We start from the raw sequence: 19,639 nt of genomic DNA, 5'->3' as shown, positions 1-19,639 counted from the left end.
CGCAGGCTGCGCCCGGGGCTTTGGGGCCGGCGGAGGCTGCGCCGGGGCACGGCCGGTTTGGGGTGCTGAGAGCCGGTACCGACCGTGTCTTTCCTTTGGGCGTTGGACGGAACCGGCGCGGCTCAGTCCTGCTCAGCCCGGCGGGAAGGGGCAGGCGCTGCCCCGTTACACCGGGAAGCCACCCCCCCCCCTCCACTTTTTTTTCTTTTAAGCACCTTTACCATCCTAAAACGGCAGGGCAAGGCAAGGAGGCACACAGCTCTGCCCAAACCTGCTCCGAGCTGGGGCTGCGCCTGCCCCAAACCGGCCGTAACTTCACCGGGGCCGGGCTCGGTCCCCGCTTCACCCCGGCTGAGCCGCCCAGCTCCGCCTCGCCTCTCTCTTCTCCCTTATTCCCCCCCCCTTTTTTTTTTTTCTGGGGGGGGGTGCCCCAGGTGTTAACCCTTTCCCCCGACCTGCCTGAGCCGCCGGGGCTTCCCCGAGGGCTGCACCCGAAGTTTCCGCGCTCCCGCCCCCCCCCGTCCCCCCGCGCAAACAGCCCCCAGCCCGGGGAGGGGGCGTTGAGGTGATGCTGGTACCCAAAACTCGGCAACCGGAGGACCTCAGCTGCACGGGGGACACTGGGGTGTATAAAAGCACAATCCCAAATATAAAATAATTCTTCCCCCCGCCCCTCGTTTTTTGCCAGCTCCGGGTGTCGGAGGAGCCGGGCTGAAGCTGACTGCTCCGAAAAAAAACCGCTTTCCCACGAAAAAAGAAGTTTCGGGCGCGGGGGCGGCGGGCGGGGGGGGAGACACGACCTGTTCGGCCGTGTCTCCCCCCCCACCTCCCCACGCCGGGCCGAGCCCCCCGAAATGCCGCTGGGGGATGCAGGGAGCGGCCGCGGGCGCCGGCCACACCGAGAAGTCGAACAAAACCGGTTCCTCGTTGTTATCGGTTCCTTCTCTTATTATTTTTTTTTTCCCCTCGAAACACAGCTTTTTAAAAATTAAAATTCTTCTCAAAATATCGAAAGCCTGGGTTTGTGCACAATGGGTCCGCGTTCCTGCGGCTGCGGGCAGAGAGGGTTTAACCCGCGTTTCTTTTTCCTCTGCTCGTGGTTACTGGGAATAGTTGTACGCGAACCCCAAGTAAGATAAAAACAAAATGAACGCCCTGGCTGCTACTCAGGGCAGCGATAATCGCAACGAGATATAAAAATACGGCCGCTAATAGTTGTCGGGTGTTACAGGCGACCGAAAATCGTCCTAAGAACGGGAAGCGATCGAGGTTTCCGTGTTGGGGTACGGCGGCCGCGCTCCGGGGGCGCACGCACCTGCCTCACAAAACCACAGGAGCAGCGGGGGGGATTTTATTCTTTATTTTTTTTTTTTTTAATTGTGACGATTTACCCCCCCCCTTTTTTTATTTTAGTTGTAGGTAGACAGGACCACTCTGAATGGCGCAAAAATTTCTGTAAACAATGACGCACAAAAACACCTCCCCTCCCTTCCCCCCCCGCCCCCCCCCCGAAATGAAACCGAGACCCCCCCAAAAATGGAGGGGAAAAGAAACGTGAGAGGGAAAAAAACATAATAATAATAATAATAGCAATAATAATAATAATAATAATAGCGTTTCCCTCTCCATTCCTTCCCCCGCAGTTTTGATTTTATTTTTGGAGCATCAGTCTGTCTCTTTCTCTCTCTTTCTTTATTATTTTTGTTTTTCCTCCTTTTGTGTGTGTGTGTGTGTGTGTGTGTGTGTGTGTGGGTAGTGTGTGCGCTCTCCCCTCCAGCCTTCACCAAGTCCATTGCTGAGCTTGTACCAAATGGTGTGCTGTGGGGTACTGGGGGTTGCTGGTAGCGCTGTACTGGGCGTTGTATTGCATATGCTGTAGAGACTGGGCGCTATAGGCGGAGAAGGGGATTCCCGTCTGGAAAGTCGCGGCTGCCAAGTCCTGAGCTTTGAGCGTGTGGCAGGGCTTGCCGTCCCTGACTAAGACCGGCACGGCCACCCGCCGCGGGGAGGGAAGAGGAGTCACTTCCATACCTTTCTCGGCCCGGGCCCTCTTCATCTTGTAGCGATGGTTCTGGAACCAGATCTTCACCTGGGTGGGGGTGAGGCGGATCAGGCTGGCCAGGTGCTCCCGCTCCGGCGCCGACAGGTACCGCTGCTGCCGGAACCGCCGCTCCAGCTCGTAGGTCTGCGCCTTGGAGAAGAGCACCCTCCTCTTCCTCTTCTTCCCCGCGTCCCCGCCGCCCGACGCCTCCTTCTCGTTGTCGGGCGACTCGTCGGCCGACGGCTCCGGCGACTTGCCGGAGGGGTCCTGGCCACCGCCGCCGGCCGTTAGCCCGTGCACTGCGGAGAGTCCCGTTAGCGCGGGGGGGGGGCGGGGGGGGGGGGGGGGGCTCCGCGCTGCGCAACCCCTGCCGCCCCCCGCATCCCTCCCGCCGATCCCGCATCTTTCCCGCTGACCCCGCATCCCTCCCGCCGCCCGGCCGCTCCCCCGCCGTAGAGAAGGGATGGATGGAGGCACCGGCCCGGGGCTCAGCCACCCGTGGCGAACGGTAGCCCACCCCCCTCGCCCCGCCGCCCCGGGGAAGCCCCCGCGGGCGCGGAGCCGCTCGCTGCCCCGTCCCCGTCCCCGTCCCCGCTGTGCGGTACTCACGGGAGTATTGGATGCCCTCGGCGCTCGCCAGCCAACGCGTGTAGGGATTATCGCTATTATCGTAGAAAGGGTTCTTCAAAGGCAGCGTCTGAACAGTGTCCAAGGGGGTTTGTCCCAAAACTCCCGCTTTCTTGGGCGGCTCCGGCGCCTCGCTCTCTTCCTCGCCGCCCTCCGCGGCGGAGCCGTCCTCATCGTTGGTGTCAGGGAGGTCCAAAATGTCCTTCACCGAAAAGCCCGTCTTTGTGTTGGTCAGAGACATGGTCCGGCCAAATTTAGGTGAGGAAAGTTGGAGGAGCGGCTCCGCCGATCCGCCGTGTCACGGGCGCACACGCACACGCGGAGCGGCGGCGGCAGCACCGCACACGCACACGGCAGCCGGGGGCGGCGGCACGCGTGGAGGAGGGAAAAAAAAAAAAAAAAGAAGAAAGAATAATACGGATTTATAGAAAAATAACCGAAGGGTTTTGTGCAAAAGAAGAAGCGGAGCCCCGGCCGCAGCGGTGGATCTCTGCGGCGATGGTTTCTACGGGCTTGCACTGCCACGGGGGAAATTCAGAGAGCGGGAGCAGCAGCTGGCTTCGGAAATAGTTTGTAACTCCAGGGGAAAGGGGGACAGACACACCAAAAAAAAAAAAAAAAAAAAAAAAAGAAAAAAAAAAAAAAAGATCACTTCTGGATCTTGCTTAAACACCCCGAACCCGTGCCTGCCGCTTGAAAAACCCGAGCCATTGCTGGAGCGAACAGTCCATATAAGGCTGGTCCCCACACATGAACCTGCCGAGAGGAGGGAGAAAAAAAATACATTAAACCCGGGAAAGGTTGGCCACGTGTGGGCGGGTCTTGGAAGTCAAGTGGATGAAGACAGTGTTTGCAGATGTGAAATTGCGGGTTTTGGGCGAGCTCCGAGCTTCCACCATTGGTGATGAGTGGTATAACGTGTCAGTTAATTACCGGCGTGGGGAGGGCCCTTCCGCGGGTGTGTGTGTGTGTCAGCGAGAGAGGGAGGGTGTGATTTTCTTTTTTTTAAACACAGTATTTACATACAAAGAGCCTCGCACACCAGCCCGATATTCCGCACGCTCCAAAGTGTGTTTTCCACCGATTGCCTTGAAAAGCAGGGAGGGGAAAAAAAATTGGCGGGGGGGGGAGCGATAAGGAGCGAGGGAAGCTGGGTGCGCGATTTCCCACCCCTCCCGCGCGGGCTGAGCGCCCACGCAAACCCGGTGGCAGCGCTTTTTTTTTTTTTTTTCCTTTTTTTTTTTTTTTTTTTTTTGCGCGGGGACGCGCTCAGAGCCCGCGCGGGACCGAAACGAGAGGCGGCTCAGATGGCAAGAGACCAACTTATCTAAACCGCCTAGGTCAATATTTTGGTTGAGGCTTAGGGATGAACGCTGGAAATTAAACAGCAAGTAATTGATTCTAGTTTGCTCCGAAATTAACCGAACTGGCAAAATGCGATCGTCAGTCACGACCCGGCGAGATCCGGGAGGTGATTACTTGGGGGGGGGGGCTTTATTTGAAGAGGTCTCATTGATTTTGCCTCCTTCTTCCAGGGGAATAAAACCCAGACCGCTTGGTTAATTTAATGGGCTGTAGCCCAATGGACTTTCAAATTGGACTGAATTCATTTTTTCCTTTTCCCTTTATTTTCCAGGACCTGGGGAAGGAGGGGGATAAAGAAGGGGTTGCTTTCCAAAGGGCGTTTTGGAAGGCCGTATCTCCAGGTGTCACACGCGCACACAGCGCCGGCAGCCGCGGAGCCCCGCAGCATCCGCGGACGCGGGTGGCGACGGAAAGGCGCGGAGCAGAGGCTCCCCCTGCCCGGCCCGAGGCTGCAGACCGCCCCCCTTCCCAGCTTCTTCCCTCTCTATCTGTCTGCCGCTAACTTTTATTTTCATTTTCCTTCATCCTTCCCTTTCCTGCACCCGCCGAGGACCCTTGGCCGTGCGTACCCTCGCCGGGCGTGGCCCGGACGTTTTCCTTCCCTTTCCCCTTCCTTTTCCTTTTCCCTTTCCCTTTCCGAAGCGCCCCGCAGCCGGACCCCGGCCCGGGACGGACTTGTACTCGGGCATGATGATGGTGTGCGGGGTGGGGGGGGCTACAATCTGGGAAGGGGCTTCTCACCACCACCTTTATTTCTGGGAAAGAAAAGTTGGCCGAGTTTCTCTTCCAGGAGGCAGGAGCGGGAATGGTGCTGCTGGTGGTGGGAAGGGGAGGAAGATGGTCCCTCAGACATCCTCCTGTTTGCCGATCAATGTGTTCGCACCTTCCCCTCCTCTCCCTCCGCGCTCCCCTCATCTTTCCTCCCCCAGCCCCCACCCTGCCTCCCATAAAGTATGTGATGTGGCTGACAATGCCCAGGGATTTTCCCCCCCCCTTTTTTTTTTTTTTTTTTTTTTTTTTAAGCGAGCCCCTGAGCACATCCTGGGTGGTCGGACCCGCGCAAACACAAATACAACCCTATGGCTAAGCTGGAAACAATGTCCGCAATGTAGACAAATGTCCGGCTTCTGTTGGAACCCTTTGTCTCGGCGCAGTTTTTGCATTTATTTCAGTGGCGAAATAATACGTGATTGACGCCCTCTTTCAATGTGTCCTAACTGTTGGGAATAAATCTGAGGTTGTTCCTAGTTGTCATGGTATTCAACCGCACTCAATGGCTATCTCTTCATCCATTTCGGAGTCCTTCCTCGATATGGAGGGAACCACTCGGGCGGGCGCTCCCCCGCTCCGCTCCCCTTTCCCCGGCGGGAGGGGCTTGAGACACGCACCAGGCAGAGAGCTTTAATTTCCAGCAAATCTCGGCCTTATCGATTGATTTATTTCCCGCCCCCCCCCCCACCCCAGCTCCGCCGCGGCTCGACCTGCCCGGAGCGGGGGAGGCGGCGGCGTTTCGCTCGCATGGGGCAGGAAGGGGTTTTAATTCCTTCCCGAGGGGGAAAAAAATAGACGGAATAAAAGCGACAATCGCGACAGCGGCAGGAGGACCGTACAACGTCCCGAAATAAAGAAGCCAAGCCGAGGAAGGACGGGCAGAGCACCTCCGGGGCGGCGGAGCTGGCGGCCCGTTCCGTTCGGGCAGCTCCGCTCCTCGGGCCGGGGTGTGAAGGGACGGACGTTAAATAATAATAATAATAATAATAATAATAATAATAATAATAATACAACCCCACACGAACCCAAACAGACGCGCAAATGCCACAACACGGGCAGAACGTCCTGCAAACCCCTCGCAAGGTGGGGCCCGACGGGGCGGCGGGAGCGGGGGGTTCCCACGGGAGGAGGCCGGGCCGTGAAGACGGACACGGCCCCGGGAGTCGCCGCGGGCCGGCCACAATGGTGGACACACAAAGCCCCACGCCTCCGCGCGGCCCTGCAGCGCGGGGTGGGTGAGTTGTCCCACGCACGGGCAACGCTGCGGGGCGAGACCCCTCTCCCTCCGGGACGCCATGACGTCACCGGCGGGGGGGTGACGTGAGAGCCGCTCCGGCCCTTTGACGTCAGGTGGGGTCGCAGGGCCGGGACGCAGCCTGTGCCCAGAGCAGCGCTGCCTGGGAGGGGGAAAACCCGACGGCAGCCCGGTGACTATCGCGACAGAGCCGGGGGGTGCTCCCCGCCACCCTTCGTGCCTTTCCCCCTGCTGTGTCCCTCTTAAAGAGCCTGCCAGCGGTGGTCCCCAGCCCGCTGCCCCTGGGGGCTCGCCCGGGGTGGGGGGGTTATTTGCACAAGCCCACGGGCGGCCGGCGGCGCGGTGCGTGTACACAGGCTGAGTGGATGCACTTCAGGAGAAGTGCCTCTGCTAGCGGGGGAGTGTTTACCTGTTTACTTTCACAGGTAGCTCAAACACCCGCCATTCGCCTCCGCTCTCTCTCCCTTGTTTATCCCCCCCCGCCGCCCCCCCGCAGCATCTGCGTGGGGAGCGCCCCCCTACACCCCACGGGCGGTGGGTGTTGATTTTAGCGGCGTTAAAGCTTTTTTTTTTCTTAAGAGGGAGGAAGAGACACTCGGTGGGGGACAGGAGAGGGAAAGAGCCCTTCTGAGCGGCTCTCCGCGGCTGCGGTGCCCGGCAAGGCAGGCGGAGCGGGGTTTCCCCGCGCCACGGGCGGGCCGTGGGTCGTGTTTTTACGCGGCGCGGTGCCTCGTTTCTCCCCTCAAGAGTTTCTCCTCCGGCCGGCGGCCCGAGCGCTCCCGCTCCCCGCAAGGCGCCGGGTCTCTCCCTCTGTTTTAAGCCCCCGACGCCCCCGACTTCATTTCCTTCTCTGTCGAGCGATATCATATACATATATCATAGATAATAATACAATCTATTTATATAAAATGAATAAAAGGGTGTTTGGCGGGAGCCTTCCACTGCTTCCCCCCTCCCAGCGCGGTTTGCTCGCCCTGACCTCTAACCCATCCCCGCATCGCATCTCCGATAACAGCCGTCAAGTGGATTAGTTTACTGTTTGATTAGACCAAAGGTGCGAGCTATTGTTTTCCCTCGCTCCAGACCACAAATAAATAAACAAGGAGGACTGCACCTTGCCGCTCGGTACGGATTAGCGAAGCCCACACAAAGCCTTTGTTAGGGGGACAGGTTTATTTTACCTTTCAGAATGAGCTACACTTGAAATAAATAGGGAAAGGGAAGCGCAGCCCATGCCGCTCCTGCTAATTGTTATTAGGAGCTTCACCTCGGGAGCATCCCCTGTAAGCAACACCCTCTTTGTTTTAAAGTGTGGCAGGGGAAAGGAGAGACGCGTCTTTACAGAGGACATCTTTTGTTGGTGATAAAATAACTAAACAAACAAACAACAACAAAAAAAAAATCAAAACAAAACTGTCGCTTCTAAATATACCTCCCGAGAGCCCCGCACAGAGGGTTTTAAATTGCATTTTTCCCGGGATAAAGCGGTAGCTCCGCAGAGATGCTGCCGGCTCGGCGGCGGCTCCGGCTCGGAGGGGACGCGGCGGCGCCAGGCCGTGGGAAAGGGAGCGGGGACGGGGAACCCACGGCACCGGATTGCCTCGCACACCGGCATCCTGGCCGGGGGAGGGGGTGTAAAAAAAATCGTATTTCCTCAAATCAGGAGGTACCAGAGCCCGCTGAATCCTCCGTCGCTTTCAAGAACTTAATTGTAACGTGCGGGGCTCGGAGTTTCTGCGGGGTGAAATTCCCGTCTCTTTTCACGGCTGGAAAAATAGCATTAACAAAGGCGTTAAGGATGCTTTGGGGGGAAAGAAAAAAAGAAAAAAAAGAAGGGAAAAACAGTGGGAAGATTCTCCCGCATACAGAAGGGGAGTCGACACCAGCTTTCCCTACCGAGGCTCAAGAGAAAGCCCCTGCCACCCCCAAAATCCCGGCGCCGGCCTGCCTTTCTTCCGCAGACAATTAAATCTTCTCCAGGACATAGGAATCTAAATAAGCTTTCCTATTCTCACGATTACTCTATCTCCTTCCCCCCGAAGCTTCAAAGACGGAGAAATCCTCACTATTCACCGATATTACTTATAAATTTGTAGATCTAGATCTAGCCTGCCCTCCAACCAACCTCCCGAGGTGGCGAATTGTAATAGAAATTGGGATTTTTTCCCCCTCCTCCCTGGGGGCTAACGGGGTTATGTCAGAGCCGGAGGGCACATGTTAGGGCTTTGATAAATGCACTTTAATGAGATCTTTGAAAATATTGCCAATAGTGGCGGAGGCAGTTTGTTAAGGCCATGCGTGCGAGCACAAAGCCGGCAGCCCGCAGCCCCCCGCATCCCGACCCAGTTATTTGTTTGTCTTATTTAATTTCCACCCCCCCCCCCCGCCTTCCCCGGTGGAAGCTTTAAACCCGGCCCGGGGCCTCCCTTCCCCTTCCACTCTATTATAAACTGTTCTATTTGCCGGGCAAACGTTTCATGGCCCCCCCCGCCCCCAGCGAGCCCCCCGGCTGTATTCGTTCCCGTCTCTCTCATGATTAAACGTGTCCCAACGCGATTAAGCTTTGTCAGAGATGTTTCTCCTCGGGAAGGAAAATCCGGCCCGTTCCGCCGCGGGCGATGGGAATGCGGGGGATTTACGGCCGAGAGCACTTTCTTATCTGAATTTACTTCTCGCACCCGCACGCACAACACGGAGGGCTTAGCGGGGAGCCCGCGCAGGTAGCTGGTGGGTGCGCGTCGCGAGTGGGGGTGCCGGGGGCGGGTGGTGGGGGGAAAGGGTTGGTCCACGTTAATCCCCCGAGGAAGACTCCGCTGGTCGCACGCCCTGCTCCGGGCGGGGGGGGCGTGTGTGTCAGGCTCTTTTTGGGAGAAGGGTCCACCCGGGGGGACCCGACCCAAGTACTCGGTCCCGAGTCGGGGCGACACGAGCGGCGTGGGCAAAGCCGGGGAAACGAAGGGAAGAAGTGAAGGAGGGGGGAGCGGGGCGGCGGGCAGCGCCGGGGCCGGGCGGGGGCCGGGGCCATTCCCGGTCCTCTGGCGTACTCTGCCGTCGCAGCCGAGAAGTGTCCCGCCGTCGGGGCAGCGTGGGGGGGGCAGGGGGGGAGTGCCCCCGTCTCTCCCCTCCCCGGGCTGGGCGGCCGGGCGCTCACCGGAGCCAGGGGCGGGCCGGGCCGGCGGAGCCCCGCCGTCGGGGCAGGGGGACGCGCCCCACCTCCCCGCTCCTCCAGCGGCCGCTCAGCATCAACTTCTACCTGCGTCCCCCACGGCCCCCAACCCCCCCCCCCACCCCCCCCGCAAGCCCCTTCCCACCTGCTGCTGCTCCCCAAGCCGTCTCTCCGCCGGGTTCCCCCCCCTTTTTTTTACCCCCTCTCCCTCTGCTCTGTCACCGACGCGGACCCTTGCCGCTCGGGGACACCCCGCCGCCCCCTGCCCACCGCGGCGGGGCTCACCTGGGGCCGGGGGGTCCCACCTGGGGGCCGGGGGTCCCTAGGCGGGCGGGGGCTGAGCGCGGCGGCGGCGGCGGCTCCGCGCCTCTCGCATTGTCTCCGGCGTGTGCAGGGCGGCCGCTCCTTCCTCCGGCTTTACATCGCGCGGTCTGTTTGCTTTCCTCCCCGGCGAGTGACGCCAGGCGAAATACTGGCCATATGTTCAGCGGTAATAAATTGGTTATAAGCGCAAACACGCCGGTTCCTGGATGGCTCTTTTAAGCCTGCCCCGGCCCTGCCGCTGAGCCGGCCCCTCTTCCCCCGGGGGGCAGAGCCCTCCCCCCGGCCCCCCTTCCCCAAAGATGCGGAGAAGCCGCTTTCTGCCGCCGCGGGGACTCCGGCCCCCCCCGCCCCCGGCACCCGGCACTGCCCAAATCCTCCGTCGCCCCCAGCTCCCACCTCGTTTCTTCACACCTCCCTCGCCTCGGGGCAGCCCTCAACTTCCCCCGGCCCAGCCCGGGCTGCTCTTTAACAAGCTCGCCCTCTATAAATCGCTCGGTAGCTAAGACGCTATAAAAACCAAATAGCCAGATGTGGCACGTTATTTATGTGTGAAAGCTCGTTTACATTAGATATGCTGATCCAAGCTTTTGATAGCGGGGGTTTGCGGGAGATTAGAGCTGGGTTGCCAGAGACGGCTCCAGCTGCAGCCCCCCTCCTCTGCCCCATTTTGGTTTTCGTTTTTTGTTTTTAATTTTATTTTTTTTTATAATGGTAATTTTATCTATTTATGTGTGTTTTTTAAGGGGAGGGACGAAGAAAAGGTGATGGGGGGGTGCGTGTGTGGGGGGGGAGTGGCGCTGTCCGACTGGGGATGGGGATGGAAAGTGATACCTGGTGGCAAGAGGCTCCTGCAAAAGGTACGACCCCCCCTGCGAATACAGATAGAAACACGAAGAGGTTACAGCTGGCCAGAGGGCTTTCTGGGCATCCGAGCCTGGCAGTCCATCTTCCTTCCGAAGGCTGTGGCTTAGGTAAACACCACCACTGCCACCATCACCACCACAGCCCCACTGCAAGGCAAGCCCTGCGGCTGCTGCCCTCCAACCCCCACCCCGAAGGGGTCCACGCCATCGGGCCCAGGTGAAGTCAGGGCAGCTCCCTGGAATCCAAGCCCCACGCAGCGAAAGGCTGTGCTGCTGCATTTTAACCCCCAGGGTCCGCAGCAGCATAACCCTTGAGGCATGCTTCAGACATTTTCGGGACAACACCCAGCCCACCCCCATCACCCCTCACCCCATCACCCCTGGTCTCTCTAGGAGGAAGCACAGAGTCTTCTTGAAGGAGAGGGTTCACTGGTGACTGCTGGAGCCAGAGGGAAGGTCACAGGGACCCTTCTCCATCTCACCTCATCTGAATTCTCTCCACCACCTGCCGTATTTTTTAAAGCACTGGAGAGACCTTGGACTCCTCTGTGAAACTCCCCAGGGCCCAGGACAGATATCTCTTTAGCTAAATACCCCGGTCACAGGCGGGTCTAACAGAGCTGCCCGCAGATAAAGTGATTGATCCTTATAGTAATCAATAAAGATCTTGTTCTGAGCAATTAACAACTTTGCCAATCTTGTTTTGTTTGGATAAAAAAGTCCCCAGATTGCTGACGGAGGGACTGAAATTAGGGGAAAAATAACCTGTTACCCACATAAAAATACAAGTGTAAATAGTTAGCTCTTTATTTACATACCTGTGAAGCCTTCAGCTTCCATATCAAGAAATTCAGTCTGAATGTCTGGGATATGTCTTCTGTATCCCCAGGGAAAGCTGCACAGGGGGAAACGGAGCTTGCGCTTCTAATACATTTGGTTATAAACCTGTATAAGAGGTGTGAGCTTGCGGACACACTGTGCATGCAGGTCCCACCGCAGCAGAGCTGGCTGTGTCCTGGGCTGGGGGAGCAGGTCCCATCACCTTCCCAGCTGTGGCTCCTGCCTCCCTGGCATCCACACAGCACGGCAGGAGGAGGAGCGTGGGAGAAAGGCAAGGGCGCAACAGCTGGATTTGGGGCAGGTGAGGGAGGGCCAAAGGGGAGCAAACTGGGAACTGAAGGAGGGAGGGAAAAAGAGGCTGGGAGCGGCTGGATGAGGAGATGGGGCTGGAGGTGAGGAGAGGACAAGGATGGTCCATAGCTACAGGAGCAGCAAGCTGTGCCTTCAGGAGGCTGATTCAAGCCTGGGCTCCAGGGGCTGCTCCTGCCCGGTCACTGACAGCAAACCTCCAGGCAAGGTATGGCTCTTAGCCCCAGCCTGATGGGTACTGAGTGACTGAGTGACATGGGACCTGCTTACTGACGGTGCTCTGCAGTCCAATGGACTGCAGGGGTCCAGGCCCTGCAGATATCCCCAGTGACAGTGACAAGCTGTCTCTGAGAGTATTGTAAACCATGCAGTTACTATTTCATTAGCAAAAGCATTTTGTATTCATTACTGAAAGCAAACCTTTTTGGAGAGCTTTTTGGCACCTCATGCGTGTGTCCAACCATCCCCTAGAACTGCTGAAAGCCAAACTGTCACGTCCTGTGAAGGAGAGTAAAGTGATCAATGTGGATTTCCACACCAAATGCACATGGCTTTTTTTCGCCCAGTTGGGGAAATTAAGTCTTTATTGGTGAGTAAAAGCAGGTTGGGTGGTTTTATCAGAGGGTATATTTCAGAGGTGGGGGAGGCTTTTTAGGTATTTATTTGTTTGTAGATTCATGGGTAAATGCTGCTTCAGGAGAAAAGGTGGAAGAGGTCAGGATACCTTTTCTATGTGGGATTCCTTAAACTGCCCCAATAATTCTAACAGTTTTGTTGGAGAAGGCTGGACTCTCAAACCATAAGGATGTGTTGGGAAGAGCTACCAGATCCCTTCCAGTTCCAGGGAGAGAATAAATAACATTGAGCCAGTGATAAGCTGCTGCTCAACCCTCCACCCATGGTCTGGTGCCCTCCCCATCTCCTGCTCCTTCAGCAGGTCTGTGGGACAGCAGATGTCTGCTTCCCCCATCCATCCCCATTGCCCTCCCTCCCAGAACCCAAAACACTGCCCATCTGGAAAAGGCAGGAGTGGAAAACCCTTCTCCTAAAAGAACATTCACAGTCTCCTGGAGAGGTAGGTGTGCAAGGTGGACAAGTTGGACCCCAGTTTGGAGAGGTTGGGATGGGCTCCACCTTGTTATCGGATGGTTATTTCCAAGTATCTGCAGTCACAGCCTTAGCTTCTCTTGGCCAGAGTCCACACGCCCCTGGTTGTGGTCAGGACCATGAGTTACCAATCTCTGTGTGTCCCAGAAGAGGGAAAAGGGCTTTTCCCATTTCGAGGCTTAGTCAACTTCCCAGCAGACTCTTCCAGCTGCGAGGGCTGGCAGAGCTGCGTGCCCCCCTCCTGCTGGTTGCTCAAAGGGTAAGGTGACAACCCTGGGCCAAGGGGACCTGAAGACGTGTGAGCTGCTGTCATGCAACCACGGGCTCCAGGGAGAGCCCTTCTCAGGGGCTGAGCTTTGGGCTGTGGCCCCTGGAGTGCGTGGGCGTCTGTGCCAGTTAGGACCAGATCCAGAGCCTGGGCTGTCTGCACAAGCTGGGGCAGACATGAACCCAAGCGTTCCCGAGAGGTCCCTAAATCTGGGGACAAATCTTTTCTTGCAAATCAAAGGGAAGTGCTAAGGGTTGGTGCCTGGGCTTGGGATGCTCAGGGTGGATCAGGTAGGGTGAAATAAACCCAAGATTTCCCTGGCTGAAGGAATGTATTTCCACTTTTCATACACACGTGCCCACTCCTTTCCACAAACGTGAAGACATTCCAAATGACCACAAGGACCTCTTCCCCTGGAGAGGACAAGAGCTCAGGGAAGGCGTTCTTTTAGCACCGCGTGTCAGGAGACGTTGTGTTTCGGTGAAGAGCAGGAACAGTTTCTGTGAAGTCTGGACTGAATTGCCTCTTGTTCCAGCCTGTTTTTCATGATGAATAGAAAGGACAACCTGTTCACCACCTAAGTCTTTGATGCCAGGGCCAGTGATGGAGGAGATGGGAGAGGGGATGGGGGAGCGGCCGCTTTAACAACCACCGCGCATGCTGAGTCGGGCGACCGGTGTGTTTGAGGAGCCAGGAGAAGACTATCTCTGCCAGCAGAGCCGTGGCGTGTACACACCTGGGATTAACAGATGGCCGCGGGTTGTCCCTGTGGGTTTGAGCACACAGCACAATCTGGCAGCAGCAAAGCCCGCTCTCCGGGATGGGGGTTTGCTCTGGCTCTTGTCCATAGTGTCTTGGCTGGCTGGAGGAGGGGAGGGGAAAGGTGAAGCCTAAGGAGAGGTAGATGTGAATTGCCCATTTCGGCTGGATTTGATTTGGAAGTGGGCATCCATCCTTTGTTTTCTTATTTTATGTCATTTTTTTCCTGGGGGTTGCAATGGGGAGGAGCAGGAGCCCAGTGTTGGTGAGAGCTGGTGGGGCACAGAGGCTGGTGCTGGGGGGGCTGATGGGGACACAACAGCCTCAAGTCACGACATCTGTGCTCAGACACCAGCCTTTGGCCATGGGAGACGGTGTGCTGGGGGGCTGGTGGGGAGCAGAGGGGTCCTGTAACATTGGCAGTTTTGCACAAGCTCTGGAGAGACTCCCTGGGGATGCTGTGGGCTTCCCGGTGGTCTCATCTTCCTGGCAAAGTCACTGCTGTTCATCGCACATATAAAGGGGGAATTTTCCCAGTGTTTTCAAGTGAAGGTCCATGTCCATGGTGAGGAGGAGCTGTCAGTCCAAAAAGGGTGAGAGGGAGGGATCTCCTGGTGATGCCCATAATGTTTCCCACCCAGATTTTCTTCTCCCCTCTTAACCAAGCCCGTCCATCTACTTGTCTTTGCTCATAGCTAACCTTGCCCTTTCTACCTGCACCCCAGTTTTTGGATGACACTTGCCATTGCGATGTTTGACTAAGAATTCCTATGGAAGATCCTTTAGATGGATGTAGCTCTCAGTGGACCTGCCATGAAAAATAGGTACCCATATGTTCAAACTCTCCTGTTTCCCATGGGCAGTAGGGAAAGATGGGCCTTCCCAAACTATTTTGCCCAATTTTACTAATCCTGAAGATGAAATAGATTCACTGGTGTGCGTGAAGACGTGTGAAAGAACCAAAGCGCGTTTAAAAAAAAAGAAATCCAAGGGAAAGAAAGTGACATTGATGTTGTAAACCCTGCGAGCGACATGGGAACCAACTGGGAAGCCAAAGATAAGGAGCGTATCATGGCGTATCGCGGGCGCCCCATCAATCACTCGTCCGTCTCCAGGCACCCGGACCCCGGTGCAGCAGGAGCGGATGGGAGCATGGCTGCGGCATCACTGTCAGTAGGGATCAGGGAGGCTGTTGGTGGGGATGCTGCTGACACAGGTTGCGGTGCCGGTTGGCATCAAAGGAGAAATTGCATGAGCAGCTGGTAAGATCGGGGTGGCATCACCTGTTCCAGTGGCTTCCTGGGAAGTGCCCAGGGAGAATTTAACCTGATATCATCCCCAATACACTGATGGAGACGGGACTCATTGGCTACAGAGATACCCTGGGAGATCTAGGAGCTGAAATAAAGTGCTGCTTGGTTCATTTTTGATGTGTTTTCATCACTTTTCAACTGAACTTCCCCATCACTAATGATGTTACCTGGGCTTCGCTACGCAAAACCCCAGCGTGGAGGTTTTGGAATGGAATGGAAGCACCGACTGCTGACCTTCCTGGGCACGTCCAGAGCTTGGCGTGCTGACGTGCAGCCGCAAAACCCTGCCCCGAGCAGGTCAACAGCACCATGGACTTCAAGGACTTCCCTGGGAAAACCGTGACAAATCCAAAGTGACAGTGTGACAGAGAATACTGCAAGGGTTGTTCAAAGTTGGGTTGATAGGGGGCTTACTGCCCCGTTTCTTTCATTTCCATGGGAACGTGATACAAATCTAGTGATAAGAAAAGTTAAGCTCTGCCCCCCGTGGAACAGTGCAGCTTTTGTGGGGGCTGCCCCGATGGGGGGATGGACAAACCCTGTTCCCTACAGCTCTGCACCTTGATGACCAACACTGGGAAAGCTAATCTGGGGTGGGAATGGGGAGCAGAAGGCTCTGTAAACAGTGGGAAGAGAGAGAGGAGGCTCCGAGGTCTATGGCAGCCCGGGCAGGAGTTTGCATAGTCAGGACCACCTTGAGAAGAGCGTGCAAGGGACCTTTCCCGAGAGCAAACTTGACCAGGTTTTCCTCATTAGAGCCCCTCCTGGGCCTAGGGAAAGGGTCCTCCTTGCATGCAGGGCACAGCCAGGTGCCAAACAAGGCTGCCCACCCTCTCTCACCGCCCGCCTCTGCCCACCCACATGTCCCCGGAGAGCTACATAAGCCCTGCCTGAGGGTTTGCCCAGGCTTTGCTGCCCAGGCTGCTCTCTCCCTGGGGCTTCTGGCAGATGCTGACACCCAAACGCAGGCAAGCAGAAGGCGAGGTAAAGGTGGCACGAACGTTACACATTAACAGTGCGACTGACTGCTTTTTTCCTTCTGTCTCGTAACCGTTCCTCTTTCTGGGGACCTTGGTGCGGCTGCTCTGGCTAATGTGTAATCCCAGATATTCGCTGCTCCCTTCCCCGAGGATGTCCCAGTAGCTAGGGTGGCTCAGTGAGGTGGGGGCTGTGCCCGTGGAGGTAGGTGGTGTGTGCTGGGGAGAGCATTTGATGGTCTTGTTCTTTACGGGTAAATATTTTTTAGTGCCCCTGAATGCTTCCTTGTGGGCATAAAGCAACCCTGGGGAGCTCTTGCACCAAAGTCAGCTTACACCGAGTCCGTTTTCCTGCTAAAGCCCGGATAACAAAGCACAAGTGTTTCCCCTGCCTGCTCGGCTGGGCTGCCTGGTCCATGGGGTCATGTTTGGGAGGGGAATGGCAAACATTGAGCTGCTGGACTTGTTAGCGGCATGGTGAACTTGTGCTGCGTCCTCTGGATGCTCAGGCTTAAGCTGCTGCGTGGTTGCTGTTTACATACACATTGAAACCAATAACGTTGTTGTAGCTATTGCTAAACGCAGCCTGGCCACAGTAATAATTAAAAAATAGATCGACTGGTACTTCTCCCTGGTGTAACTCTGACTTTTCTTGCTGTAGAGCTGCCTTTGTCGCTTTGTGCTTTTTTTTATTCCCCCCTAAAACTCCGGTATCTGGGACTCCAAGCCCAGGAGGAAGTAGGACGAGCAACTGGCCAGCAGGTCTTAGCCAGGTGATAAGCTGTGATGTGATCCTCCTTTTCTTTAAAGCAAGACGGGAAGGAAAAAGTGCCCATTTTTGTTGTTGTGTCGTCCCTCCCCCCCCTTTTCTTTTTTTTTTTAGTAAGTAGTTATGTTAGATAATGATTCTCAAGGGTGTGTTGTTTTTTTTCCTCTTTGTGCAACTAAGTCAACTCTTCTGCTTATGAGATAGTGCTACATACCCCATTTATTCCAATAGTAGGTCACATTACGTACTAATCAGGATGCTAAATACTGTCTGTAAACCAAAGTTTTTCATCAAAGGAAAAGACCTGAGTGAACAGCTGAGTCAAGTAATGAATATCAGGAGGGTTCCGCTCTTCAAAGGCGGAGAAACGTTGATTCTTTTTAAGATAAAAGCCTGATGTTTAAAAAAAAAAAATAATTGGAAGTAAACCAAAAAGATTCACTTATCACAAAATATTATTCACACCAATAGCAGCAGTCTGATTGCCTCCCCCATGGGAAACTGGAGAGCATTCTGCAGTCTCTAAAACTCTGATTCAAGTGAGAGGCAGAGAGGAGCGAAACTGCTGCTGGGTAGAAATCAGCCAGGTTGGAGGTTTTGGTTTAGGGGTTCCTCAGAAAATTGGGTACCTTTAAAAAAGCTCGTCGCTAGGTGTGTGGAGGTGCTGGTTGCTTGGCTTTGCTGGGAGGAGAGCAGCATCGGCAACCCTGGCTTTGTCTCCAGGGCTTACCAAATCTGTTTGCTGCAATTATTTGAGGGTGTAGGGGGAAACTTGGAATTACGTCCTACTTCTACTGCTAAGTGTGCAAAGAAAAATCAGCAGGCCTTCAAAATGAGGAGATTAACGGGAAAAAAAGGGGGAGAAAAAAAACCCCAACACCTCCCTGTGAGCTATACAAGAGCAATTCTACTCTAGTCCTCTACAAAAGCCAAGCTCTTCCACGGAGCAGAGATGCAGGCAAGCTGATAAAGCTTTTGACTAGCGATTTAGTTGAATGCCGAATGCCTGACCCACATTATAATCTGAGGGTAATTAATAGGCTGTGATGTAGGTAGAGAGACGCCTGGGCTTTTTCTCATCGTACCTAACCAATTTGGGATTTTTTTTTTCCCCTCCCTCTCCGAGATAACACTCAAATGTAGTGGAATGAAACCAAATGAGCTTCTTGGAGTCATTTTTGTATTTTGCCTCTGTAATCTCTGGGTTTATTTAAATGTTCTCGTTGCCGGTTATTTTCTGAAACTCTCTTTTTCATGTTGAACGTCTCCTGTTGAATAACTCCTCAGACACTATAATTTCAGGATCAACAATGATGCTGACAATAGAGGAAGAAATTACATTGTGAGGCACAGAAAAATGAGTCCATATCCCCATCTTTATTCTGCTGTTCAGAGAGCATCTACGTATCCCTATTCCAAAATAGTACAATGATCAACTTTCGCTTGGGCTGCTTTTGCTCAGATTTTTACAAAAGACAGAAGTACACGGTCACATTAAATAACTGGAAGCGCCGCGGGACTTGTGACCTCGGGTAGGAAAGCACATGATTTCAAGTGTATAAAGCAGATGCTCTCTGGGGAAGGGAATGCTTCAGGCAGTAGCAAGAAATGGTCGATGTTTCCAAAGCCCAAGACTGAAAATCAGGCTCTTTTGTTCCCATTTCTCCAGCCACTCTTGTTCCGACTTCCAGGAGGCTTCAGCTGAAGCTGTGGGTGGATGACAGTCCGCAGGCATCAGGGTACTTGAAAGTGTTCCTTTTTTGGTTATAAAGCTGGTCCAAGCTTAAAGACATTTAGACACTTCTTCATGCAGTGCATCCCTAGTGGGGAATGTAGGTGCTTGTTCGGAGGGGGTTCTCTACCCTCCTGGCTGTCACCAAACTCATATCCTCAGACTCGGGATCCTTACGTAAAAAAAAAAATAAATCCCAAAGCCAAAAACCCCAACCAAAACTCCAAGAAACCCAAGGAAAGGCGTCACTTCCCTGCCCTTCTGCAGAGTCACCAGTCAAGGCTTGCCTTGAGGCACTTGTGCTCCTGTTTGCAAGGCTCAGAGCCACAACTACCCACAACTGGCCTCCTCTCTTATGCGATACCTACATTTTGGGTGCCCACACTCGCAGCTTGGGTGCTATAGTCCCCAAGGAGCCTGGATGCTTGCTTCCCACGCCATCCCAGCCTCCCCAGGTAGGTCCCTCATCAGGTGGTGTGGTCTCTCCTCCTCAGGAGAAACTGGCTTACGTGAGTCCATGGCAAATTGCTCGTCTGATGTGCACTACCTGACCACCAGAACGGTAATTAGCGTGGCATGCCGAGCCAGCGCCCTTCCCCTCGCTACCCTGCTCTCACTCCTCCCTCTTCCTGGGGGTTTGCTTTTATCTTCGGGATGCTTCCCTTGTCTCTGCTTCCCCGGGTATTTCATTTTGGGCCAGCACTAAAACCAACGCAAAGCTAAAGGTAAGCGGGACATCGGGTGAAGCTGCAAGCGGCTGACTCCCACCCACGGCCAGGAAGCTCCGGCTGGCTCTTGAAAAGATTTAGAAGAAACGAGCCAACCCAAAGCACTATTTTAATGCAAAACATTAGCTGTCACGTGCAGTGGGGTAACAAACAGAGATGGTTTCTTTGCCGTTCTAAATCCCTGTGGTTTCACTGGGCGAAGTGCTTCAGTGGTACTGGAGGAGAATTTGGGCCACAGGCATTATTTTAGTTTTTTTTTTTTTTTTAAGCAGCAACCCACATCACTCTGGTGCACGGGGCTGGCATTCAGCAGACTAAAGGCTTCGGTGCTGTTAATCATTATTCACTAAGGCAGAAGCCTATCTGGAGCCAGGGGTGCTGCGCGCAAGCTGGAGGAAGAAATGACAGCTCAATGAAAGAGGTTC

General features: G+C 55.1%; 1 protein-coding gene across 1 annotated transcript; it reads right to left on the bottom strand.

The window, feature by feature from the left end:
- Positions 1-1,780: 1,780 nt before the first annotated feature.
- NKX2-2 (NK2 homeobox 2) lies at positions 1,781-2,909 on the bottom strand. The gene is made up of 2 exons (XM_054196796.1): positions 2,651-2,909; positions 1,781-2,340 (listed from the first exon to the last, which is right to left on the bottom strand). Exons 1-2 carry the CDS (start codon positions 2,907-2,909, stop codon positions 1,781-1,783), a joined length of 819 nt encoding a protein of 272 aa, XP_054052771.1.
- Positions 2,910-19,639: the final 16,730 nt, after the last annotated feature.

The sequence above is a fragment of the Rissa tridactyla genome, chromosome 3 (assembly GCF_028500815.1).
Source record: "Rissa tridactyla isolate bRisTri1 chromosome 3, bRisTri1.patW.cur.20221130, whole genome shotgun sequence".
Taxonomy (NCBI): Eukaryota; Metazoa; Chordata; class Aves; order Charadriiformes; family Laridae; genus Rissa; species Rissa tridactyla.
Note: the sequence above shows the minus strand (reverse complement) of the source record. Positions and strands in the feature narration are given on the sequence as shown.

What these genes read in the sequence shown, in the direction of transcription:
- NKX2-2 (XM_054196796.1), bottom strand. Translation starts at nt 2,909, where the DNA reads ATGTCTCTGACCAACACAAAGACGGGCTTTTCGGTGAAGGACATTTTG. An exon ending in CGAGGGCATCCAATACTCCC is followed by an intron (nt 2,341 to 2,650) that starts GTGAGTACCGCA and finishes GACTCTCCGCAG; the next exon opens with TGCACGGGCTAACGGCCGGC.